At 36.9% G+C, this 27,240-nt stretch overlaps 1 protein-coding gene across 4 annotated transcripts in view; it reads left to right on the top strand.

Moving 5' to 3' along the window:
* The window catches only part of MAPK10 (mitogen-activated protein kinase 10), a gene marked incomplete at both ends in the record, with an annotated part of 165,438 nt that overhangs the window by 21,763 nt on the left and 116,435 nt on the right, over positions 1–27,240 (top strand). For 3 of the 4 annotated variants that reach the window (XM_082653758.1, XM_082653759.1, XM_082653760.1), the window contains one exon: positions 3,379–3,548. In XM_082653758.1, coding sequence (XP_082509884.1) covers positions 3,379–3,548 — 170 coding nt within the window. Of the gene's footprint in view, positions 1–3,378; positions 3,549–27,240 lie in introns of those variants that run through there. The other variant, XM_082653761.1, reaches the window with a different exon arrangement.

Below are 27,240 nucleotides of genomic sequence, written 5' to 3' on the forward strand. Positions count from 1 at the left end.
CTATGATTGTTTTAACCATTTTACCAAACTACCACCAAGTCTGTATGTAACTTCCCCATTACATGAAAAGGTATGCACTGGGAAAAATTACAGGGTACTTCTCAGGCGTGTGAACAATTGCTGTGATGAAATGATATACTCCATTATAGCACTTGGCCAGCTGGTGACTTGTCCTGAGTACCACGACTTCGTTAGTTCTTGAGTCTGGAGCAGCGGGTGTCTTTCAAATATTTGAATCTGAGATGTAGGGTAATCCTTGTCCTAACTAGGACTCTGGTTCCAGTTTGTGTTTGCCATGAACAATGGAATTTGGCAATACGTAAAGACACCAATTGTATGTTCCCTGATGCAGAAGCAGAAATATTATTTCTGCTTCATAATAAGTGTTTTAGTTTCCAAATATCTCAGGCAGAGCTGTGTGATCTGTTTCACAGCCTTCAGGCAGTCCTTCCACTCCAGTGTGTGATTCTCAATATGCATCAGAATACTTAGAAGCCTTATTAAAACAGAATGTTGGGCCCCAGAGTTCCTGATTTAATAGGTGTGGGGTGGGAGTGAGCAGCCTCATTTCTAACAAGTCTACAGGTGATGCTGATACTGATGCTTCAGGGAGCACACTGTGAGAATGATTTTCTAATGCTGCCTTTCTCAAAGTCAGATCCTCAAATCAGAATCACCTGGACTGCCTAGTAATCTCCAAATCCTCAGGACCTATGCTGAAGACCTGAATCCAAATCTCCAAGGTTTTATGTCAGTGATTTTTATTTTATCAAGCTCCCCAGGTAGTCCAAATCCGCACTCACATCTGAGAACCAGTTAGAGGGGAGGACTGGGCATATAGTTAGCCAGAGAAAACACAAATCAAGTCTCTTTCCAACATTACCAATTTTATACCATGACTTGGCATTCATGGTTGTTTTATACATAGTAGTTGGATGAATTAATGATAATGAATGAATGCAGGCAATTAGTTGCTACTCCCTGTTTGTTCCTAGCATCTTTTCTTTATTCTGCTATAAAATATATTTTCCATATTTTAACTACTTGCTTATTTTACTGCCTCCATCTAGATGGGGAACTTATCTTTTTTTTGTATCTCCAGTGCCAGAAGTCTAGAACATAAAGTTTATTACATATGATTACTACATACATGCAATGCAGTTGGAATAGCGACGTTTCAGAGGTGAAGAGAATATGTGGGGAAAGGGAAATAGATTACTTAGTTTTGATGAGACTAGTGTGTGCTAAGAGTTTTGTGGGTGGTCAGGAGCTAGAGTAGTACAGGATGTGAAGGGTCAGAACATGACAAATGGCAAGTCGGGCACTTTGTACCAAATTAACCTTGACAGATGAAATTCATTTGTTAGTCTAGCTCCAGTTGCTTTTTTACCTTTCCTTACCAAGGGAAAAAAAATAACTTTAGCAGGGTTAGTTTACTGATACATTAAAAAGTCTAGCATAGAAATGGACTATGGTGTAGAGAACAGTTCCTGATACTGTAGTTGAAATAAAGGATCGTTATAATGTTCTTGTTTCTGCTATTGTCCACACCCATTGTCTAAATTCTAAACCCTGTTTAGTCTCCATGAATGGGCTCACAATGCCCTGATTCTTAATAGTGTTGTTTAATTTCCTATTCTGTACTTCATAGACTGCCTCTTGGATTTCAGACCTCTCATGATTTTATTTGTGAATTACCTGAATTTTCAGTCTCCATCCAAACAACCTAGATTCCTAATTTATAGTCCACTCTGTTCTTTGAGGTCTGTGTGCATTTGTACTGGATTGTTGCTAGCATATGCCTCCCAGTCATAGGCTGGTGCCTGTCACGACTGTTCTGCTCTCAAGCCCATCTGGGGTCTTAAGGTTCTTGTACTAGATTCGTAGGTTTTGCCACCCTTGTCCACAAAGTCCCCATTGTATTCTCCTCATTACTAATGCTGTCTGTCTCTCATCCAAGAGCATACAGGGCAAATTAGTTTGTACTCCTATTTCAATTTTTTAATTAGAAATGAAATGCCAAAAATGTCTAAGGAAATGGCTTTATTACCAACTACAGGTCCAGAGCCTAAGGAGGTTTAAATCTTCTTTCAGATTATGTGAGAATTAGATTTTCGGAGGTCAGTATATATTAAAACCGTACAAAGATCTTTAGTTTAGATTCTGGGCTCAGAACATTAAAGCCAGTTTTGTTTTGTTTTTTACTAATTAAAGCTTGGACATACTCAAAAGATGTAAGTATGTAATTATTCATTGTGTGGGAATGTCCCACTCATTGCAGGACAACCAGCATTGGTCGATAAGCCACATCTTCTATTATTGTGGCACACCAAAACATGCCCACAGATCTCCCAAATGCCTGCTAAGGGTTAGTGTCACCTCTAAAGAAAACTACTGGTTTAGAGTATTCAATTTTCAAGTGCTGGAACTGGGAAGGAACCCACAGAGCATGTGAGTGCTCAAAACCTGAACAAAATCAGCAAGAAAGAGACGAGTGACTATTGGGTAAACATCCGCCAGTGTGTGCCACAAGGAAAAGGCTAGCTAGTATTCTGTAAGGTTCCTTCTCACTACAGAATCCAAACTATTTAATGTCATAAAAAGCAATGTAAGATCATTTATGGGTAAATAATAATCATGGATAATGGATATTTACATTATATATATTCCTAAATCATGATTCAAAATAGCAATTTCTTCAATTGCTAAATATAATTAATAGAACTTCTCTTAATGATAAACAAAAGATATAGCAATTGAGATACTTAAAATCTAAGCTGGCAATAAATAAAAAAGCTGTCATGTGGCAGTTTAGAACAGTGTTAGTGACTAAAATTTTTCAATGTTTAATGCAGTAGCATTTTTGGTATTATTGAGAGCAAATGAAATCAACACTATTTAATTTAAATTTGCCTAATTAAAACTATGCATTATTTTATATCTCAGTTCTTTCTGAGAAAAGGATGTAGATACATTCTTTCATTCTTCCTCATATGGCTGTTATAACAGATGATCAGGGATCACCTCTGAAGTACCTAACATAGTCTCTGGGGCCAGTATATGTTCAGTAGGTGTTTGCTGCATAAATAAATGGTTTTAATGAAACATTTCAGAAAAGACGATGCAGATCTAAGAATATTTTATCATAAATAGTTTTAATATTGAAAACAAATTTTTCTTTGCATTTTTTCTAAGATATTTTACTCCAGGTTATCTTACATGGACTAATATATATATATTTTTCTGTGTTAAATGCAGGTCTATATAATTATTACAGATGACAAAGTATTAGTAATCATTGAAAGAACAGGCTTTTCTGTATCTCATTGCCATTCTGGTTTTCCTCTTGTCTCAAGTTTTTGTTGTTCTTTTTCACAGGGATTCGATAAACAAGTGGATGTGTCATATATTGCCAAACATTACAACATGAGCAAAAGCAAAGTTGACAACCAGTTCTACAGCGTGGAAGTGGGAGACTCAACCTTCACAGTTCTCAAGCGCTACCAGAATCTAAAGCCTATTGGCTCTGGGGCTCAGGGAATAGTTTGGTAAGTGGGATGGATTTAACTTCTATTTTTCGAAGGAACGTGCTGTATGTGTTGACTACATACACAACACAAACACACAAACACAAATAAATAGCATGACTTGAGGGGGGAAAATCCATTCTACCAAAGAAAAATAAATTTATGAACATTATTAGTAATTTACTACCCATTGGCTAACAATATGTACATCTTTGCTTGTGACTAGTTTTTCTAGTCACAAAAAAATCCATTATGCAACAACCATAGAGAAACCAAGTAAACCAGAGGTTTTCTAGCTGTTGCTAAAGCATTTAAAAAATTTTATTTGGATGTTTTCACAGCAAGAAATGAGAGAATATGTGTTCAGATAACCAGCAAGTAAAATTCCCTAGTCTGAAGAAGTATAAATGAGATCTCAAATGTTCCAGTGACTTTTAAAGTTCAATGTTTAAAATTCAGTTGCCTATTAGAAAACGTGGCATTTAAAAAAAATGTTTGTTGAATATTTCCAAAATGGAAAGATCCTGGGCTCCTTAGTAACTACTTTTTTATGACATTTTGAGTGGCAAATTGAAATGATGACAAATCAGGATTTGACTTACCTGTTATAAAACTCTTGCAAAAGTGATGATAGATTGATAAGGATTTTTTTTTAGGTAGTTTTAACTTGCAGTTTAGCAACCAAATGTATTTAGTATGAACTTATTAGTATAATAATTTTCAGTTTGGTGGCTCACAACTATAAGTAAAAATTTAGGGCATGAACTATAAATATACACATATTTATTTATAAAGGATATTTACTTATAACAATATATTTGTTATGTGAATTACTGCTAAATTAATAATATCTATTTAAAAACAAACACATCCCTTTTAAGAGATGAGATGAAGTTGAAATAAACATTATTTTAAAAAAAATTTTGTTTTAAAACTCCCTTTTTCCACTCATTTGATTTTTCTTTTTTTTTTGGTGAAAGAAATCTAATACGGTACAATTATTTTTCAAACCTTCATTTTATATTTCATAAGATGATTCTAAAATCTGGTTCACTTCATTTTTAAACTTTTTTTGTTTTTTTAAGACTATATTTTAGAGCAGTTTTAGGTTCACAGCAAATGGATAGGAAGGTACAGATATTTCCCATATATCCCCTGCCCACCCACATACATAGTCTCCCCCAGTATCAACATCCCCCACAAGAATGGTACATTTATTACAACTGATGAACCTACACTCACACATCATAATCAACAGAACCCATAGTTTACATTAGGGTTCACTCTTGGTGTTTTACATTCTGTGTGTTTGGACAAATGTAAAGTGACATGCATCCATTATTATGGTATCATACGGAGTATTTCCACTGCCCTAAAAATCCTATATACTCCACCTATTCATCCTTCTCCCTACCCCTAACCCCTGGCAACCATTGATCTTTTTACTGTTTCCATAGTTTGCCTTTTTCAGAATGCTGTATAGTTTGAATCAAACAGAATATAGTCTTTTCAGATTGGCTTCTTTCACTTAGTAATATGCATTTAAGTTCCCTTCATGTCTTTTCATGGATTAAAAGTTCGCTGAATAGTATTCCATTTTCTGGGTGTACCTTAGTTTATTTAACCATTCATCTACTTAGGACATCTTGGTTGCTTCTGAGTTTTGACAATTGTAAGTAAAGCTGCTTTAAACATTTGTGTGCAGATTTCGTGTGGACATAAATTTTAACGATTCACTTCATATTGACAACTCATTTTAAGTTCACTCTCAGTGCTTAGTCAATGCAAATGGCAGAAGTGCCTGGTTGGTGCACTACTAAATCATTTACTAGCACTTAAACCTCATTTATCAAATATACCAATGCTTTTATTGAAATTCACCTAGTAAATTTCAATCTCTCCTAATGTCAATCAGGAGACAAAAATCAATTGTTTTTGCAATTTGAAGATGGAACATTTTAATATTTTAAAATAATGGGCCAAGCCTTTTATTTTGTAGGTAAACAGCTAAGTAAATTTTTATTTTCAATGTTTATTTGTTTATTTATTATGGTGCAAGGATGCAGGTGAACCTCTTTGTGACACAAAATAATTTCAAGGTGTGGTAGGCAGAATAATGGTCCCTCAAAGATGCCCAGACCATAATCTCCAGAATTCTTGATATGTTATCTTATATGACAAAACTTTTGACATATAACTTTAAGATTAAAGGCCTTAAAATGGGGCAATTATCCTGGAATATCCAGGTGGGACCTATCTAATCATATGAGTTTTTAAAAGTGGAAAGAAAGAAGAATGGGTCAGAGAGATGCAATGAGAGAGAAGGGATAAGAGATTCAAAACATGAGAGGGACTTGCCTTATTGTTGCTGGTTTTGAAGATAGAGGAAAAGTGTCAGGAGACAAGGAATGGGGTGGCTTCTAGAAGCTGGGAATGGCCCTCAGCTGCCAATTAGCAAGAAAATGGAGACCACAGTCATACAACAATGAGGAATTGAAATTTGCCAGCAAATCCAAATGAGCAAGGAAACATATTGTCCTCTAGCACCTCCAGAAAGGAACTCAGCCTGCTGATATCTGGACTTTAGCCCCGTGAGACTCATGTAGGACTTCTGACCTAAAGAACTGCAAGATAATAAATTTATGTTGTTTGAGCAGCTAAGCTTGTGGTGATTTGTTGTGGCGTTAATACTAATACACATAGTATAGTAAAGATTCTACTATTAAGATGATTGCTATTCTTCAAAAAGCTGGCACACTGAACTATAGTGTTGTCAAAGGAAGGAGTTCAGGGTGCCTCTGTCAATCCTCCCCAAACTGTGGAATTCCCTTTTTCCTTCCAAGATGCATATCTTTTACCTTAGGTTACATGTGACCAATGCTAGGAGGATAAAGTGTGTTTGGGAGAGATCAATAATAATTATTAGTAAGGTTTAATTTATTTTCTAGATTACAAGATATGTTTGTATTTTCTTCTGCATTCTACTGAATGGCTTGGATACCACTTGGAGAGTGGGAACCCTGTTTAAGAGGTCACTGCATTCATGAAGAACTTTCAAAGAGAAATAGAAAATAAAACAAAACCAAAAATTCTTATGAAGGAGGAGAGATAGGAGATGGAGAAAACAGTGATTCCTAGCTACCTTTTTTAAATGGAAAATTGTAGAACATGAGAAAGTTTTTCTAAGATCCTCAGTTTGGATGCTCAAATATTCATTGGAATTGTTTCATTTTCTTTCAGATAAAACTGCCACGAAAATGAGAACTACTAATAAAAGGAAGTTTTATTTAATGATTCAAAAATAGGCCCAAAGCAACATTTTGCTTAAGAAGTTAACAGATTGTCCCAGAAAGATTTGAAAATCTACTAGTACTAATAATTTTGTATGTTTTATAGGGCATATTGGGCTTCTGTTTCTCCTTGTATAGGATGGATATCTCATACAAGGTCTTAGGTATAGTAACTGAAATAAACTCCAGTAAATAAAATGTCCTTGATCAAAATTTTTACTCCAGGCTTACAATAAATTTATCAGCAAATTTGTCAGTAAAAGGACAACTGAATTCCAAAATGTTAGTCTTGGAGTTTCCTGGGATTATTATTAGTCTTTTAGTCAGTAGCTGAGGGAAATAAAACTAGCAAAGATGAAGTTGAAGGGGCAGAAATGGGATGGCATGTTTCTCTACCTCATCTTCAGTCTTCCACTCTACCATGGGCACAGATGCCACAATTCCAGCACATTCCTCTCTGGACATGAATATAGTTGTCTCTTCCTCAACCTAACTTTGGGTTATCTTTGTTTACTTATCATAACCTGGGTTTGTAATGTACTATTTTTCTCAAAGATTTATTTTTGTAGTAATTTGTCTTATCAACCTGCCTTATATTTAATTTCCTTCCTATTGCCTTTTGTCAATGGTGCGTTCATCCACTTCTCTCACACTGAACACGCATCCATCCCCCAGTATGCTTGTAAAATCCACACCTTTCCTCTATTCGTGAAAACTCAGATTTGCATATTTTGAACGTCCCACACAATCCTGAGTATAGTAATTGGGAGAAATGGAAACTCAGTATCTGGGGCCCAGAAGGAGGTGGAGGGCAGACAATGTGAAACAGATGATTTATTTATTTTACTTTACTTTCTTTAGAGCAGGAATAAGACATGGAGGAACCAAATCCAAAAGAGATGCTCATTAGCAATTCTTTTATTTTGGCATATATTACTATAAAATTCTGTGTGTGTGTATTAGAAGGATTTTTAGTTTTCAGGTATAATTGTTGATATATTGGTACTTATGTCACAGAATCCCCATCTTCCTAACTTGTTTGAAATGGATTCTCATTTCTCCTGCTCCAGTTACCTTAAACTTGTTATTGGTTTCTTACACTTTGTTTCCTCTCTTTGGATGGCTTCACTGCTTATTTTTTATCAGGAAAACAAATAGGCAATACTAAAATATCTTCAAAAAGAATTCACCATTATCATGCTATTTTTTCATTCACCATGGATGATAGACCAACTATATCAGTATTAAGAATCATTAAATAAAATCTAATATGAAATCTTTTGGAATAAGTAAAAAATTTATTTCTACCATGGAGGAAAAAATGAATATTATCCATTGAAACAAAAAGAAACAATGATTATTCTCCTTCTCCAAGTGAACAAAGAAGTCCTCTATAGTTTCCTAGGTGGGGAATTGTAAAGTGATCTATAAAATGTGTTTTCTTTTTGTTTGTGTTTTTTGTTGTTGTTGTTGTTGTTATACTTTAAGACTTTATTAAAGAATACATAAGAGAGAAATTTCAGAAATGTATTCAACATTTTGAACTAATACCCTTAATCAGGTACACTTAATATTTGACCAAACCTGTTTGTATTTTACTTCATTTAGAAAAGTTTATATTTTATTAAAACTTATTTGAGTTGCAGAATGCCTTTCATCAATAATGTAGTCTTTTATCAGCCTTTAGAAACAATTTTTTTTACATCTTTATTGGAATATAATTGGTTTACAATGGTGTGTTAGTTTCTGCTTTATAACAAAGTGAATCAGTTATACATATACATATGTTCCCATATCTCTTCCCTCTTGTGTCTCCCTCCCTCCCACCCTCACTATCCCACCCCTCTAGGTGGTCACAAAGCACCGAGTTGATCTCCCTAAGCTGTGCGGCTGCTTTCCACTAGCTATCTATTTTACGTTTGGTAGTGTATATATGTCCATGCCACTCTCTCACTTTGTCCCAGCTTACCCTTCCCCCTCCCCATATCCTCAAGTCCATTCTCTAGTAGGTCTGTGTCTTTATTCCTGTCTTACCCCAAGGTTCTTCATGACATGTTTTTCTTTTAGATTCCATATATATGTGTTAGCATACGGTATTTGTCTTTCTCTTTCTGACTTACTTCACTCTGTATGACAGATTCTAGGTCTATCCACCTCACTACAAATAACTCAATTTCGTTTCTTTTTATGGCTGAGTAATATTCCATTGTATATATGGGCCACATCTTCTTTATCTATTCATCTGATGATGGACACTTAGGCTGTTTCCATCTTCTGGCTATTGTAAATACAGCTGCAATGAACATTTTGGTACATGACTATTTTTGAATCATGGTTTTCTCAGGGTATATGCCCAGTAGTGGGATTGCTGGGTCATATGGTAGTTCTATTTGTAGTTTTTTAAGGAACCTCCTACTGTTCTCCATAGTGGCTGTACCAATTCACATTCCCACCAGCAGTGCAAGAGTGTTCCCTTTTCTCCACACCCTCTCCAGCATTTATTGTTTCTAGATTTTTTGATGATGGCCATTCTGACCAGTGTGAGATGATATCTCATTGTAGTTTTGATTTGCATTTCTCTAAAGATTAATGATGTTGAGCATTCATTCATGTGTTTGTTGGCACTCTGTATATCTTTGGAGAAATGTCTATTTAGGTCTTCTGCCCATTTTTGGATTGGGTTGTTTTTTTTGTTATTGAGCTAAATGAGCTGCTTATAAATTTTGGAGATTAATCCTTTATCAGTTGTTTCATTTGCAAATATTTTCTCCCATTCCGAGGGTTGTCTTTTGGTCTTGTTTATGGTTTCCTTTGCTGTGCAAAAGCTTTGAAGTTTCATTAGGTCTCATTTGTTTATTTTTGTTTTTATTTCCATTTATCTAGGATGTGGGTCAAAAAAGATCTTGCTGTGATTTATGTCATAGAGTGTTCTGCCTATGTTTTCCTCTAAGAGTTTGATAGTTTCTGGCCTTACATAAAATGTGTTTTTAACAACAGTAGTCAGGAGCCAGATGAACAAATCATTTCAGAGCATTTTTCTCATCATCAGAAGAGGATGTGAAAGTGGCGGCAAAATTCAACGACCAAGTTTAGCAGAGAAAACTTGCAAAGTTTGCTCTCCCCCTTAACTGAAAAGAGCTGATTGCACAGTTTTAAACGACGGGACGTAAAACCATATTCTTTCTTTCTTGGGCTTGTTCTCTTTGTCATCTACATGTAATTAACTTGTAAGCAGTCCCAATCCAATTTTGCAAGGTGATCTTTTACAAGATATTTATGTCAAAGATGTAAGCTAAATACTGAAAAAGCATAGATTTATAGTGGCTTATTGTAAAAAAATCTGTACCTGGAAAATTAAATATTTAGAAACAAATGTTATATACTCTATATTAACTAAATTTTCCTAAAATTCCAGTTAGAGCAGGATGATATAGAAGTAGAAATAATTGTAGTCATAAGATGCCCTGGAAATAATGCAGTGGATTAATCTATCTTAAATTATATATATATTCATATATGTATATACAGAATGAATGTATAACAAATACATAATTTATAATATATTACATATGTATATATAATTTATATACATACTAACCCAATGGATTAGTTTATCTTAATTGAATTTATATGCTATATATTTTACACACATGTATTTTATGTATATAGGATATAAATTATTTTGTTTTTCACAAAAATTTAAAAAATCATTTCTGGTGAATGTCCTTCAACCAGCGGTCTGTAGCAACAAGCTCCTATGCAGATAAACAATCTAAGATTTAAATTGCCAGTCATGTTCAGCAGAACCTTGGGTGTTCACATATTCTTATTCCATCACCCTCCTTTGATAAGTGGATATTGGTGAGTATGGTGAGCCTGCCTAGCAATGTCCTATCAGCCCAGTCGAGTTAAGTGTTAGATAGACTGAAGAGAAGTCTTGAGTTCCTGTACCTGTGGCTTTTTTTTTTTTCTATTTAATATGGGTGTGATCTACCTTGAAGGAGGACAGGGATAGAAAACATTCTATAAGAAACATTGTGATCCAGGAAACTTAGTCACAGCATTGTATCTAGTGGGCCCTTCCTTGGCTCAGCATCTGAAACTGCAGCTATATTATCTTTGTACCTATGTATACATATGTGTTTGAATCTTGTTTACTCCCAAATAGGATTTAAAGTTATGGAAAAAGATAAATGTGACTTAGTATCCACCTAACATAAGGGATTTGAGGGAAGATGGTAACCCTATCCCTTGGAGTAGAGTCTCCTTAAGGGTAATGATATGTGATAAGGCTAAGTTGTTGACTGAAGGAGTAGAAAGAAAGGGGTTTTCTTTGTGGTTTGTTTTGCTTTTGTTTTTTAAAATGTGGAACATAGTTTGAATCTTTGCCTTCCTATTTCCACATAGTACTAGTAAGTAGAAATACTCTGGGTAAGCCAGAGCACTCATCAAAAACCAAACCAAACACGACAATCCAACAGAATCAAGAGCCAACCCCCCAAAATCTCAGAATTTGTTCAAATGCTCAAAATAATTACTGATAATAGTGCCAAGTCAAGACACATTAGTAGAACAATCACCATTTGAAGAAGTGGAATCTTCTTCAAATAATAATAGCTTCTATATGCTTTAAAAAATGGTTTATGGAAAGTCCCCCCTTTTTAATGTGCTCATTTTCATTAAAAAAAAAAAGACATTATTGACTCACTGATGCTTTTAGCCCCTTTTCTTATCTTGGTGATGAATTGGAGCTATTCTATCTAGACTCTGATTTAATCACCCTTGAAATAATGGCACACATTTACAAAATGACTGGCAAAGGTTAGGAGATATCTGTAGATATACACCAAAACAAAAGAGTTTGAACCTTGGCCATGTTAGGGTATATGATGGAAAGATAGTCAATATCTATTTATTGCTGATTAAGATTGGGAGGGAAATTAATTAAGTAAATTATCTGAATTCTGTAAAATATTTACACATTTAAATATTGATTCAATTACAGATATTTTAAGATACCTTATATTATCGTGTTCAGTCATTATAGTTATAGATATACTTACACCTTAGAATAATTGAATTTCCCATTGTGCTTTATCAATGATAGTATTTAACATTCAGTCTTTCAGAACCTTGGTTTACTCATCTGTAAAATGGAGATATCAGGGGCTTCCCTGGTGGTGCGGTGGTTGGGAGTCCGCCTGCCGATGCAGGGGACACGGGTTCGTGACGCCGTCTGGGAAGATCCCACATGCCGCGGAGCGGCTGGGCCCGTGAGCCATGGCCACTGAGCCTGCGCATCCGGAGCCTGTGCTCCGCAAGGGGAGAGGCCACAGCAGTGAGAGGCCCGCATACCGCAAAAAAAAAAAAAAAAAAATGGAGATATCAGTATCTTGCAGTACTCAAAAAGTATAAAACAAACTAGATATATGAAATTGCCTTATAAATCTGGTATTGTCATGAATTTTAGTAGATTCAAGGAAGGTAGACTTAATGTTACTCTTTTATATCAATGGAAAATTGCAAAAGGTCAACATGTGTAACCCAAGAAGATGGCTGATTGTAACAGTTGCTTAATCTTCAGACTGTGCATATTGTTTGCATATTGTAGTTGAGAATATGAGTTTTAAAAAATGACTTAACTAATGCTCCATGATTGAGTCAAGAAAAGAAGCATCTGAACATTTTCATTCCTATCTTTCAATCTGAGTTTCAGTTAACCTAGGATATTTATAATATTTATACAAGTTTTAAATATTAGTTTTTAAATTTGCAACATGGCTACACACACGCAGCTAACCATCTTTAAGCACAGAATTTGGATAGAAGAATTTTATGGTAATGAGGTTGATGGTACAAAGAGAGATGGTGAAATCATCCAGAGGGTGATCAGACTTCCTAAATAACACAAGAGACCTGATCAGTGGGTCCTGAATGATGATTTTGTTTCTGAAACTTCCATGATCCTGTGGTGCATTTCTCTTCTTAGAGTTCCAAACGAGCCATTACGCTAAATGATGCAGCTTTACTAACACGTTTCCATTTAGCCTCTGACCAGGGGCCATGATTACCATCTGATCCACATATGGAATATCAGCACATCTTGTATCCTTGTTATTTTCCATTAATTTTATAATTTAGACCCTTTATTTCAAACTTATTTTTTAATTAAAAAATTTTCAATTATGGTTTACTACAGGATATTGAATATAGTTCCCTGTGTGTATATGTTTTTAATTGCAACCTTCTTGATATAAGGAGCGTTGAGCTTTAAATATTGCCTTTTGTATTGGTAGGGCAGTTGAGGCTGTAATGGTCCAGTGTAGTAGGACAGAATAAGACACTGTATTCTCCTTCCATATTTCACTGTTAATTCTTGGCCCTGTTGCATAGCACAAGCCCCAAATATTTACTTACTGTATTGCTTGATTGGTGATTAAGACTTGTAAGTATCACCTTTTATCCTTCACAGAGAAAATGTGGCTCTGAGTAACCATGGGCAAGGTTTAGTAGCAGTATGTTTACAGGGAAAAAAATTATAAATTCCATACTTCTGTTTGTTAACCATAAAGTATGTATGTGTTCATCAGTGCAATAACTGATGCTGAAGGGGTTGGTCATATAAAATATTAAAAACTATATTTGGTTTTACAGTGTATTATGGACATGTATTCTGAATTCTGTCTTTCTTTCATAAATTTGTAATCAATTTATATCATTGAAGTTAAAATTGATAGCAAGAGTTTGTAGCCCAGAAGCATTTTTGTTGGTAGAAGGGAAAAATAGTCATTTAAATTCCATAGATAATTATTCACTTATAGATGACTGAGTCTTCTCTATAAATCAGTTATTGATATAAATGCTAATGTCCTTATCAGCAGAAATAATTAGTAAATCAATTCTATTTTTTCAGTTTCTACTTCAATCCCAAAGATAAAAAGTTTGTGACACTAATTCTTATTTCTTGTAGGACCTGTCTTCTAGGGCAGCGGTCTCCAACCTTTTTGGCACCAGGGACCGGTTTCCTGGAAGACAGTTTTTCCACAGACGGGGTCAGGGTGGGGTCATCGAGGGAGAGGGCGTGGTTCCGGAATTAATGCCAGCGTCGGGGAGCAGCAGATGACACTTCACTCGCTCGCCGGCTGCTCACCTCTTGCTGTGCAGCCCAGTTCCTAACAGGCTTCGGACTGGTACTGGGACCCCTGTTCAAGGGCATCAATAGGTATTTTTATTGCAAAAATAAAATTAGTTTATGCTTCATGAACTCTTTTGCCAGATGCATACATTCTGATTGTTAGGATTAAAGTGCATTCATGGTTATAATTTTTTAAAGAAACCTGAAACCCAAATATAAATACCTAAAGTCTTAATCCTGCACTATCCTGCATTTTGGGAAAGACAGCATTCCTCACAGAAAGGAAGCAATGTCTTCAGTTAAATGAAATTATGCTAAATAACAGATGGCAATTGCTGCTCCTCGGACTCCAGAAATCATTCTCATTTACTACTCTGAGACCTGTCCATTCTATCTGTAGATTAAGATAATTTAAAAAAAAGAAACAAAAGGAGAGCAGGTAGGTGTTATAAATAATGTAACTAAAAATACTGAGGCTTCGAGGAGCTTTTTATAAGGCTCAGAGGAAAGGTACTTGGCCCCTCTCTTCTATGGAGTCATGCTTCTGGCCTGTTACAGCATCATGTTCTGTTTATAGAGTCTGAGCTCTCTTGCTAATCATGGATTTGAACACAGAAGCTGAGGACAAAGGAAGACATCTTTTAGAAGTTCGAGTGACAGCCCTATCATCCTCTGGTTCTGCTCTCTATTCCTGGATTTGTTAAATTTATTTAAAATATTTGACCTTGTCAAGTGAATTTCACTTTACACGTCCAGTGTTCTGAATCCAGCATTGAACCATTGCATTTAAGCTTTTTTGTATGATGGGGTTGTCAATCACCAACAGAGAGGGAATTTAGCCACTTCGTTTAACATGGGGTTTCTTTTCTTTAAAGACATGTACTTAAGAGACCTCTTAGCTGTGCTTTTCTTCATCTATATTCACCTTTATTTTTTATCGTTAAAAATGTTTTCCACAGAAGATTTTAATATATCTATTCATAAAGTCAAGATTTTACTTCCAATCCAGGGACATACAATGCCAAATATATTTTAAAATTTTTTCTTTGGGCTCATCTAGAACCGGAAAATATGGCTGGGGAAGGTGTGCCCTGCACCAGGACACATGGATGGGGGAGTGTGTAGGGGCTGATACCCAGGCTGCCCTTCACCTGCACAGCAGCGTGCCCAGGTCGGGGTGTTCCCTTTATCCTGAGGAGCTACGTTTTCCTAATTCACACATCACACCTGAACTGCTATTGAATGAATGAACTTTAGATTTCAGGTGACTGAGGAGAGACACTCAATTTATCTAGCAAAAATACTAGTTGGAGAGTAACTAGTATGCAGTGGAAATCTAGTAAGTTTAGGATGTTAAATAATTCACTGGCACGGGAATGTAAGAAATTGGAAGGGAATAGGGAGCAGAGGAAAATTAAAAGCCAAATTGTCACACGTTAACGCTGTTCCTTCTCTCACCTCCTTTCTGTCCCTGTATCTCCTTAAAGACGTCAGTCTTTCAAGGCATCCCTGTTCTCTGAGTCTGTCATTCTCCTGCTGGATTAACATATTTCCTATTTAGCCTGAAACCATGAAAATAATTTCACAGTCTCAGAGGCTCTCTATTTTCTTACCACTCTATCTTCTGTAGCTCTCTGTTTTTTCCAAACCCTCATCCAGGGCAGCCCAACTGGCTGTTTTCTCTGCTCCTGCTGGAGCCTGAGCCCAGCTGGAGAAATCACCTAATTATGCTGACTTCCTCCATTATGAGTTTATGAGCTTCATTCTCAGCCTGGCCCTTGTTGCTGCTTAGCAATCCTTTTACTTATGTGTCTCATCAGCCCCCTACCTCATTTCCCATGATAGCTGTTACAATCCTTTTATAACCTTAATTGCAAGCACCCAGTTCCACTTCACCCACCCTATTCTTTGTGGAAGGCTTGCTTCCTACTTCCTGGAGAAAACAGGTGGCCTCAGTCAGGCATGTGAGCTCTCAATTTCCCCTTCCACCTCCTAACTCTGCAGTCTTCCCTGCCCGGTTAGCTCCTCCATGAGGGGCTCTGGAGGCGGGCACCCACCAGTGTTCTTAATTCCATCCCCTGCCCCTGGGGTCTGTCACTGGTTCTCTGTCTCACTTCAACTGTCTCTTCTCCAGTAGCTTCTTCTGCCCTGATGGTAGAAGATCTTCCACCCAATTCTTATGTAAAAAAAGTTATTTTGCATGTGCTTGCCCCTCAAGTTTTGCCCCTCTTTGACTCTCTTTCCTTCATCATCAAACTTCTGGATAAAGTAGTCTGAATTTAGTGCTTCTGCATACTATTTAAATTCTCATTTCACAGACAGTCCCAGTTCTATTACCATCATCCCTCTGATGGAGTAGGTTGCTATGGAGAAGGCTATCATTAACCCCTAAATGGCTAATAATTGACTGACTTCTTTTTCAGCCACCACTTATTTACTTTTCTGTAACGTTTGGGAATATTAAGTATTCATTGACTTCTTCTCGAATGTCATCTTCCTTTGATTTTCAAGCTAGGAATTTTCAAAATCTGCCCTTTGTTTGGAATTGGATGAACTGGCCAGCACATGAAGGGCAGCATAACATAGTGGTTGAGAATACAGACTCTGGAGCCAGACTGCCAGGTTGGGATCTTGGCTTACTCTTACCTGTGAGTGTCCTCAGTTACTTCATCTGAAGATGGGGCTAATAGAAATATGTATGTATAGAATTGTTGTTAAAACAAACTAAATTAGTTAATACAGTGCTTGGCTTTAGTAAGCAGCCAATACATGTTAGTTTTCATTAGTGTTAGCTGGCCTGGGTCATGGCCATTTTCTGAGATTGGCTAGATAGAGGACAGTCTTTGATAGTTCAATACTCAGCAAGATAATAAAAGAATTCAAAGCTCCTGAAGGCAAGATTGGAATCAGGAGCCAGAGCAAAAATGAGCTAGAAAGGTGAGTACTAATTCTAACTCCTAACGAGAGGGAGATTCTAAATGAGAGATGGAGGCAAACGCCAAGAACCAGTAGAGAACTAGATCAAAGTGGGAGAAATTTGGGAACAATGGAATGAAACTAGGACAAGTGTCATGAATATTATTGGCTGGTGGGTGAGTGGTAGTGATGTTAAACTGGGTTGAAGCCAGCTGTTTCCTGATTCCTTCCTACTTCTATAACCAAGAATTATCTGTCTCTTTTATTGGTCATCTTTCTCTACTCTTCAAATATTTGTATGCTTTAAAAGCCTTTGGCTTTTCATTTCCCTTCACAGTTCAATGTCTAATGTCTTCCACGTTTATATCATTCTGGCTACACCTTATCTCTTTTTTTTATTGACATAATGGATATTTCAATGATCCACTTCAAATATACATTTTTATTGAGGTATAATTGCCATATAGCAGTATATTAGTTTCAGGTATACAGCATAGTGATTCTATATTTGTGTATATTGCGAAATAATCATCACAGTAAGTCTAGTTAACATCTGTCACCATACACAGTTACAAAAAATTTTTTTCTCGCGAGGTGAACTTTAAGATTTACTCTCTTAACAACTTTCAAATATGCAATACAGGATTATTAACTATGGTTAAAAATGTAGGTCATCTATACAGCGATCTGAGGAGCCAGGCTGATGAAGGCTCTGCCATATTCACCTTGCAGCATCTAAGGTCTCCAAACAGCGGAGGGGGGTAAAAGCATGGAGGAACTCTTATTGGACAGACCCAGAAGTGGTGTGCTTTCCTCTGTTTACAGTCCACTGGCCAGAGCTGTTACACGGCCACCCCTAACTGTTGAAGAGGCTGGAAATGTCATCTAGCCAAGTGCCCAAGAAGAGGAAGGGGCTAGGATTTGTAGTTCCTATTTTAAATGTCTATCATCACCCCTCTGAATCCAATGTCAGTACCTCTCTGATATGCTTCCACATCACCCTGTATTTGCTTTATCAATCATCATTATGCTATTTTTTATATTGTTTCTTTATAGTATCTCATTTCCCACTAGACTGTAAGCTCTTACAGGCAGAGACTGTCAAGCTTGCTCCCAATTGTGTCTCTAAAGCTTAGCACAGTGCTGGCTTAGAGCAGGCACTTAATAAGTATTTTCTGCTGTTAAACTTCCTGTTTTCTCTTCTTCATCTCCTTTTCACTCCCCAGCTCACTGGAGTCCGCTTCTGTTCACCCTGCTCTGGGGGAACTGCTTTCACTAAGTTCCCAGTAACCAATTCCAAAGACAGCAAGCACTCTTGGATCTCTGTCCTCTTCGGTTTGGCACTTGCCACTTCATTTTGGTACTCTCCTCTTGAAAGTTTACCTCTGAGATTTTCAACTCTACCTTCTCTAATCTTATGTGGACTCCTTTTCCCTAAAATTGGCTTGCATGGGGGGCTCTTAAGTGTTAAGGGCCTGCGACCTTACAAATAAAGGAAAGAGTACATTTTTAAAATCAGGAAAATCCGTGTACCCCATCAGAGAGGAAATGCTGGATGCTGGAGGTTGGGTGTGCGGAGAGGAAGAGTGAGAGAGAGAGAGAGGTCTAGAGAAGCAAGAGAAGAGGATAGAGACAGAGATGTAGAAACAGAAATAGTGGGGGAGAAATGGGTGACAGATGCACAAAAGGAAGAGGAAGAGTGGAGACGGAGAGACATAGGGACACAAAGAGGCCGTTGAGAGACACCCAGAGAAGGACAGAGACAGAGAGACTGAAGATACCAGAAAGTGAAAACATATTTGTTAGAGAACAATTTCTGAGGAAGCAGGAAGATACTAATGGGATTAGCTTTAAACAGAGACAGTAATTCTTCATGAAAGAGCAAAACTGAGAAAAATGCTTTTTCTTTCTTTTGTTTACAGAGAACTGTGTTTGATATATTGTGTAACATTTCTTCACTAATGTTGCTTTACTCTCAAATAGAGGTAGAGATTTGAATAGACAAAGAAGTCTTTTGACCATGCAGCTACATAAGAAAAGGCAATTGAAAGGAAAAGTAGGACAAAAGAGAATACCATTAGTCACAGAGCAATTCTTATAAAATTGACACTTCACTGTTTCTTTGCACTTTGAGGAGGATGAAACTTATTGGTTGAAGTGCCTTATTATTAATACCTTCTCTTTTGGTAAATATGGTAATAGGTAGGGAATAGAAACATAGACGCAGCTACCATGTCCATAGCAGACAACTTATCTAATGGTGTTCATAGATCTCTGCTTCTTTTATAGCTCATTATAAGTTTTTAACATCTATATTACTTGTTTTGTCCTGAAAGCAAACATGAAGTTTCTAGATCAGAGGTAGAATATTATTACTTTCAACAACAACTGCATCAGTTACCTATGTCCCCTTCTCCCCTTTCAGGGCTATACTATAAAAGCCAAATGTTATCCTGTACATGCAAAGGGGTTTTTATACTACCGAGAAGAAGAAATTATGAACCTCAGAGTTTGTATAGGAAATGCTACACAGCTGCAGTCTCCTCCTTCTGAGAGGGAGGGAGGGAAGGAGGGAGAGAGAGAGAGAGATCTAATATCCCCAGTAGCAACAAATCTTCTCCAGGAACAGAAAGGAAAGGTCCCTATTTTACAGTCCATTGGAATGTAAAAGGATGGCTCTGGGTTTCACTTACTTTGAAATATAAACACATTTTCTCTGGAAGTCTCTGTTTATTCACTCTTTAATTTCCAGGATTTGTGCTTTAACCAGGTTCCAGTTTTCTTTGCTCAGAAAGCCCTAATAATGCAGAAACATTAAAATACCTCTATGAAGTACGTACTATTATTTACATTGATAATATGAAAGTCCAGCTTTATAAAGAAATAACGTTTCTGGAATCAAATAACTTTGTAAAATGGCTATTTAAAAATAAGTGTTTTGCCGTTAAAAAGATGCTTGTTTTTAACAATCCTCATTTAACTAAAATGCAAGATATTTTACTACTTTAAACTAATTTATAAGTGCACATGATGTGGCTATATATATAAACTTATTGTTTTGTGTGCATAAATAAAAATAACCCCTTTAAACATACCGGAAGAAAAGAGACCAGTGACTTGGTCCCTCTTTACAGGTATATTGCTAACTCCTGTCATATGAACTCAAAAATATTTATTAGTTAATTTAGTTTGGAACACAATAATAGAACAAACAATGTGGTTGAGATTCAAAGTTATTTTCATCCAATTTAACATGCTTAGCACCTGATAACGATTTTTCTTGGTTATCAAAAAGCATGTCAGAGGAGCTTAAACTTTTGCCAATATAAGAATTTTTAAAATATGAAATATACCTTTGGGAATTGGAAGAATGTGCATTAATAAGATTGAAAGGGTAAGCAATTCTTTACTTTTGTTTCCATGTCTGTTTCCTCGTAGTGAGATGATCTGCCTCAACGTCAGGACCCTCATGTATTTCATTGAATTCACTTATTTATTTATCACCTATTATGTTCCAGGCACCATGCTAGATGCTGGACCTACTGTCATAAGGAAAAGTGGATATTTCCAAATTGTTGTCTAGTACATAGGATCCAGTTCTATATATCTGTGTTAGATAGGATATACCTAAAGATACTCTAACAAAGATATACAAAGTATAGTGGCTTAAACATTGCTTTCTTCCATAAAATTCTGAGCTGCTAAATGGTTCCAGGGGGTAGGGCAATTCTGTTTCACAAGGTGATCCTGAGATCATGATGAATCTTAACAATGTTGTTCTTGCCCACATGGCCAAAGCCACTAGGATCACATTCCAGTTTGTGGGAAGAGATGAAAAGCAAGTGGAAAGCAAGTGAAATTATGTTTCACTCTGTTCCCATCCATCATCCTAATCACAAGTTACATCTGGCTGCAAGGGAAGCTGGAAAGTATATTTTTGCTGAATACCATGTGCTTATCTAAAGTAGGGAGGTTCTTATAACTATGAGAGGAAGAGGATGGATTTTAGAACATTACTCTCTGAAATAGTCAGTCTTCAGTTTCCGGATCTGATGACTGATATCCAATTCCTCTTCTTGTTCATCTGACTTTGACTTGTGGGCCCTGCTTCAAATCAGTGTGGGTTTTAGTCCTTGATCCCTCTAAGCTATGTTCTAGCCAGCTGTATTATATGGATTAGGGCCAACTGATTCTCAAGAATGCCACAGTGTAACATAAATTACATGATAAACAAATGGATTAGTATCCTGCTAGTCTGATTCAATCACCCTGTCTCCTTCACCCTGTTTTCCTAAAATCTTCCACACTGTTTGGAACACAAGAGGGACTGAATGAATAATGAACAAATAAATGGCATGTAGTATAGTAGTGGCTCAACTTATGGTCCTATTTTTTCTTATTTTATTTTTGTTCAACTCTGTGAATCACATTACTGGGGACAGGAAGAGAACCAGGCATAGGGCTTTGAATGTTTAGGGTAAGAGTTATTGCTTGCATTTTTTTATCTTCTGTTCTATATTAAGTATCCAAGATATTTGAGGACAATCATATACTTAAAACATGTGAAATTATAGAAAAGAAACATATCATTTAACTGCCTATTTTACAGATAGAAAACTGGGGCCTAGATAGAGAAATGTTTGCCACTTGTCATATGTTATTCATATTAGGGCCTTTTGACTTTCAATTCCTTGCTCTTTTTAATATCACATCGATCCATTGATTCTGAGCTTTTAAGTGCCTGATAACTGGCAGGCACACAAAGGCTCATACTCTGAGTCTCATACTCAAATCAGCTGCCTCTAAACCAAGTGCACCTTCTTTGTCCTTAGTAGTTCTCAAAGTGTGGTCCCTTGGCCTGCAATATCAACATCCAACCTCCTGGGAACTTGTTTGAAATGAAAATTCTTGTGTTTTACCCCAGACCCAGGAACTCAGAAACTCTAAGGCTCCAGCCCAGCAAAGTGAGTTTTAACAAGCCCTTCAGGTGATTCTGATGCTCACTCAAGTTTCAGAGCCACTATCCTGCTTTGACAGGACAGCACACAGCATATATTAAGACATTATATGGTATAGACAACCAACACCAAAGCTACCAATTATTGAGTGCCTATGATATGCCATTCTCTGTATAGATACTCTATGTATCTAGTCTCATTTAATCGTCACAATAGACTGGCAAAATTGTTAATATCATCAGTATTTCATAACTGAGGAACGAAGGCTTAGTGAGGTTAAGTTGCCCCCTAACTCACACACCCAAAATCAGACAGTGGAAGGGACAAGGTTTTGGGGTTTTTTTTCCACATAATTTTATTTTTTTGGACAATTTTTTTTCTTTTTTTAAAAATTATTTATTTATTTATTTTTGGCTGCTTTGGGTCTTTGTTGCTGCACATGGGCTTTCTCTAGTTGTGGTGAGCTCTTATTGTCTAACTCCAATGACCATGTGTCTTCTAAAGCACTGTTTTAAAATATATATATATATATATATATATATATATATATATATATATACGAATAACTTACTCATTGAGTGTTATGGAAAATAAGAATATTTGAAACACAAAGTTTTCAGGACCATGAACTGCTTTCAAGTTTCCTCTAGTTATAATGTGTTCTCTAAGATGATGCTTCAAATTTTAACAACCTTCTTTTGGTATTGCTGGTATATGCAAAATAATATTTTGACACAAAAACTTGTCAGCTTAAGTAATTTGTCTCCTCTGTTTTTACTGTTTGTAGAACTTGGTGAGTGGTCTGGTAGAGACAGGTGTGGAAACTTCACAGTTGATGTTTCTCCCAGAAGGCACTGCTTGAGAATTGCCTCATGACTCTTAAGAAATGGGCTTCATCCTGAGTATGTCCGAGAGTCTACATGGCCAGAAATATCCTAGTTTCTGCAAATGAAGGGAGACTTGACTCTGAAATAAATTAAATACTCTTTATCCTGTAGTTCATCATTCCCAAATGACTGGGGGACCAATTGACCTGTCTCTTCTCAAACAGTTATTGATACCCAGAGATACCTGAGTGTGTAGAGTATAGATGGTGAAACCTTAATACACTTTCTTACTTGACCTTTTACTTTTGTAGAGAGTGAGTCCTGAATAAACATCGCCCCTTAATAATTTGCCTAAAGTGAGTGGCTCTGGTTAGTGCTAAGAGGAAACTCTGGAGACTGTTTTTGTAGAGAAGTAAGATTTTCCCAGAGAAGCAGGATATATGTATATCTGCTATACCTATATATACATGTGTGTATATATATATATTAGAGTGTGTCTGAAATTTTGTAACTAATTCAATTCTTTTAACATTGTGTAGGCAAAAACCTATATTTTGGGGCTGGTTATATTCATTACATGTTTACTTTGCATTTTTTATAAACTTTTGGTGATGAACATTTAAAAAAATCATTCCCCTCAGTATTACATATTTCTTTAGCATCACAATTTGAGTTAATTTTATCACCCACCTGAAGTTCCCTTCTTTTTGAATGGCAGTTTGTAGATTAAAAAAACAAACTTAAAAAAACAAACACCAGGGCTTCCCTGGTGGTGTAGTGGTTGAGAGTCCGCCTGCCGATGCAGGGGACACGGGTTCATGCCCCGGTCCGGGAAGATCCCACATGCCGCGGAGCGGCTGGGCCCGTGAGCCATGGCCGCTGAGCCTGCGCATCTGGAGCCTGTGCTCCGCAACGGGAGAGGCCACAGCAATGAGAGGCCCGCGTACCGCAAAAAAAAAACAAAAAAAAATTACCAAAGGGATCTGGATTTAAAATCTGTTTGGGTTTGCACAATGCCATTACCATGTATATTACCTGAGTGACATAGGTAGGTTACTTACAAGCTCTGATCCTCATTTTCAATGTCAGTAAGGAAGCATAAAAAATGCCCAGCACAGTCTTTGGATGTATAGTAGATATTTAATTCCTGTAATTCCCTCCTTCACTATGGCAAAAAATTATGACAAACAAAATGGATTTCCTCCAAAAAACCAAAGGAACTAGCAATATTTTCATTTTTTTCTCCCAGAAAAATAAAAATCCTACAGATAGTTTTGAGGAAACAATGCTATTCAATGAAATAACTATAAAAATAATAACACATATGTCATTTATTATGTTAATTGATCTTTGTGGTTGGAATCTTTAACATTTTTATTAACTGAAATGGAAGGAGAAAAAAAACTTCCAGTAGTATATTTTAGGATTGACCTATCCTTGGGCTCCAAAAGGGCAGGATTGGATACAGAGTCTCTGGAAGCAACTGAATTGCTAAATTTGGGCAGTTTGTGTTGATATTTGGGTCCATCTATTGATGCTTCAAAATAGTGACTTAATTGGGAGTCCTAAAACAAAGGAGCAAAGGAGATAATCTAGCTAAATTATCTGAGTCATCAAAAGGATGAAATTCGTATTACTTTCTTGATAGTTTGCTTGTAATCCCTTCATAATTGTTTTGTTCTTTCCCATGGGACAATTAAAATCGAGATGGTTAGCTTCCCTTTGTCCTTGTTCCGTGTGACGAATTCCAACTGATTTAGACTGAAGTAAAAACTCGTTGACGAGCAAGGAGACCTGGATGACTAAATTCACTGCTAAAACTTTCTGACTGGGATTCCCTGGTGGCGCAGTGGTTGAGAGTCCGCCTGCAGATGCAGGGGACACGGGTTCGTGCTCTGGTCCAGAAGGATCTCACATGCCGCGGAGCAGCTGGGCCCGTGAGCCATGGCCGCTGAGCCTGCGCGTCCGGAGCCTGTGCTCCGCAACGGGAGAGGCCACAGCACGGAGAGGCTGTGTACCGCAAAAAACAAACAAAAAAAGTTTTGACTTGAGTCTGTCTTGTTCAACTGAGGCTGCTGTAACAAAATACCATAAACTGAGTGGCTTATAAACAACAGAAATTTATTTCTCATAGTTCTGGAGGCTAGAAGTCCAAGATCAGGTTGTCTGAATTGGTCAGGGTTCAGTGTCTTGTGAAAGCCTGTTTCCTAGTTCATAGATGGCTGTCTCCTCACCGTGTTATCACATAGTGAGAGAGGAAGCAAGCTCCCTCAGGACTCTTGTAAGGACACTAACCCCATTTATGAGGGCTCTATCCTCGTGATCTCATCTAATCCTCATTATCCCAAAGATGCCACTCCTTAATACCATCATGTTAGGGGGTAGGGTTTCAACATTAATTTGGGAGAGGGTACATAAACATTCAGTCCATAGCAGGTCTGTGGTGGATACACACTGAGGTAACCCCCAATGAGTCAAACCCTTGTATAGCCCTCTCCTTTTGGGTGCAGATGGAACCTGTGTCTTACTTCTAGTCAGTAAGTATGGAACAGGTGATTGGAAGGATAATCGCTTCCTTGATTAGGTTATAAGACTCCATCTTATGAGACTGAGTGAGAGATTCTGCTGCTAGCTTTGAAGGAATGAGCCCATGTGGTAAGTGGGCCATGAGCTGATGACCTGTATGTGGCCTTCAAAAGCTGATAGGAGCCTCAGGCTGATGGCTAGCAAGAAAATACAGCCCTCCATCTTACAACCACAAGGGACTGAATTCTTCTAACAACTATGTAAACTCAGAAGAGAATCTTGAGCTCCAGAAAGTTTCTTTAGCTTGCAGACACCTTGACTGCACCTTGATTGTGAGACTCTGAACTAAGGATCCAGCGAGGCTATGCATGCATTGACTCCGGACCCACAACAACCCTGAGATAATAAATGTTTGTTATTTTAAACTGTTAAGTTTGGGATAATTTGTTATTCAGCCTGGAAAACTAATGCAAGGTCATCTCATTTGCCCTCTCAGGCTTCTTCAGTTAATCCTCATAAGTAGATGAGATTCTTGGAAGGATGGTGCCTTGGAAATGTGTCAAACATACCTACATTCCCGTGTCTGGAGGATTTTAGACAAGTTTATGTCTAATGGCTATTGAGTCATTAACTTGTTAGCACTAGAAGTAGGTTTTGCATTGTTAAACTTTGCTGAAATCAAGGAATTCAACACCTATTTTACTTAAATATACACCTTATGAGTTAAGGGGGGGTGGTGGTCACTCCTTAACACAGAGCATGATGAAACACAAATAAGCCTTCTCAGACAGAGTTTTCCAAAGAATACTGTGTACCTGGTTTTGTCCTTCCTCTAACTACCAGGAGGTTCTGCTCAGTGAAGATATTGAGGTAACAGTATCTGTACAGTTTGTTGGGGAGTACTCTGATGATTGTATAGAATTAAATGAGAATGACTGAATCCATGCTGTGAAAAAATAAAAAGATAAATACTTCAGAATATAATTAAGTGACAAATCATAATGAATACATAGTGAGGTTTTGACCAAACATCCTGTTTCTCCTCATCAATGGAATTATCATAGACTTTAACATTCAACATACATAGATTTCAGCCTAGCCTCTGCCATTTATTAGCGATATGACCTAAAGCCCCCAGAGCTTTTCTCCTTATTTGCAAGATGAGTATAATAATACCTACATCATAGGATTATGTGAGGTTTTGTAAGGATTAAATTTTATAATATAAGTAAAATACAACATGCAGTGTGTGACACATATTAGATGCTCAACAAATTCTGGTTCCGTCTCTTCCTCCCTAGGCCCCAAACAACACACACACATGCACACACACTCACAAATATGTGTGCATACCCACACCCACAAACACCTAAAAGAACTGGTGAAAATTCTTTGGTCTGGACTAAAGATTATTTTCTATTCTGGTCTGGTCTTGATATTTCTTTTTGTCTTACTAAATGTGAGTTATGCTTGTCTTTTTTATTGCGTCAATATTATATCAAAAGATTATTTTCTTTAGGGTTATCCTATTACATTGCTCAAAGTGCATTTTAAAAAGTCTAATCTGTATTGGTAAATTCTACAGAGCTTTGTTTTGTTTATATTGAACACAGGATCCTCCCTCCCCCTTACCCCCAACGAAGATATGGACCTCATGATGTAATTTCCTCAGTTCAGGGATTGATTTCTCCTTTGTCACTACATCTGAGGTGTTTACTGTACCTTTTAGTATCTTGTTCACTGGTCCAGTATCTCATATTCACCATGGAATTATAATTTTTTGTAAGATACTCGTATCATTTTTTTTAAACAATATCCATTTTGTAAGATAGTTTCATGATTCCTTCACATAAATCTTGGTCATTAACCATGCTGAGCTTGACTTGTATGTTATAGTACAGCTGAACTCTAGAACATAGGACAGTCTTGTAGAACCTGGGTCTCAAATAAGCTATATGGCTTTGGGTAAGTCAGTAGTCTTCCTTAGGCCTCAATTTCCTCTTGTATAACCAAAATTAGCATATTGGTTAAATGATTAGAAGTCTTTCTAGCTAAAAATTC

Source organism: Grampus griseus, assembly GCF_964374135.1.
Source record: "Grampus griseus genome assembly, chromosome: 4".
Taxonomy (NCBI): Eukaryota; Metazoa; Chordata; class Mammalia; order Artiodactyla; family Delphinidae; genus Grampus; species Grampus griseus.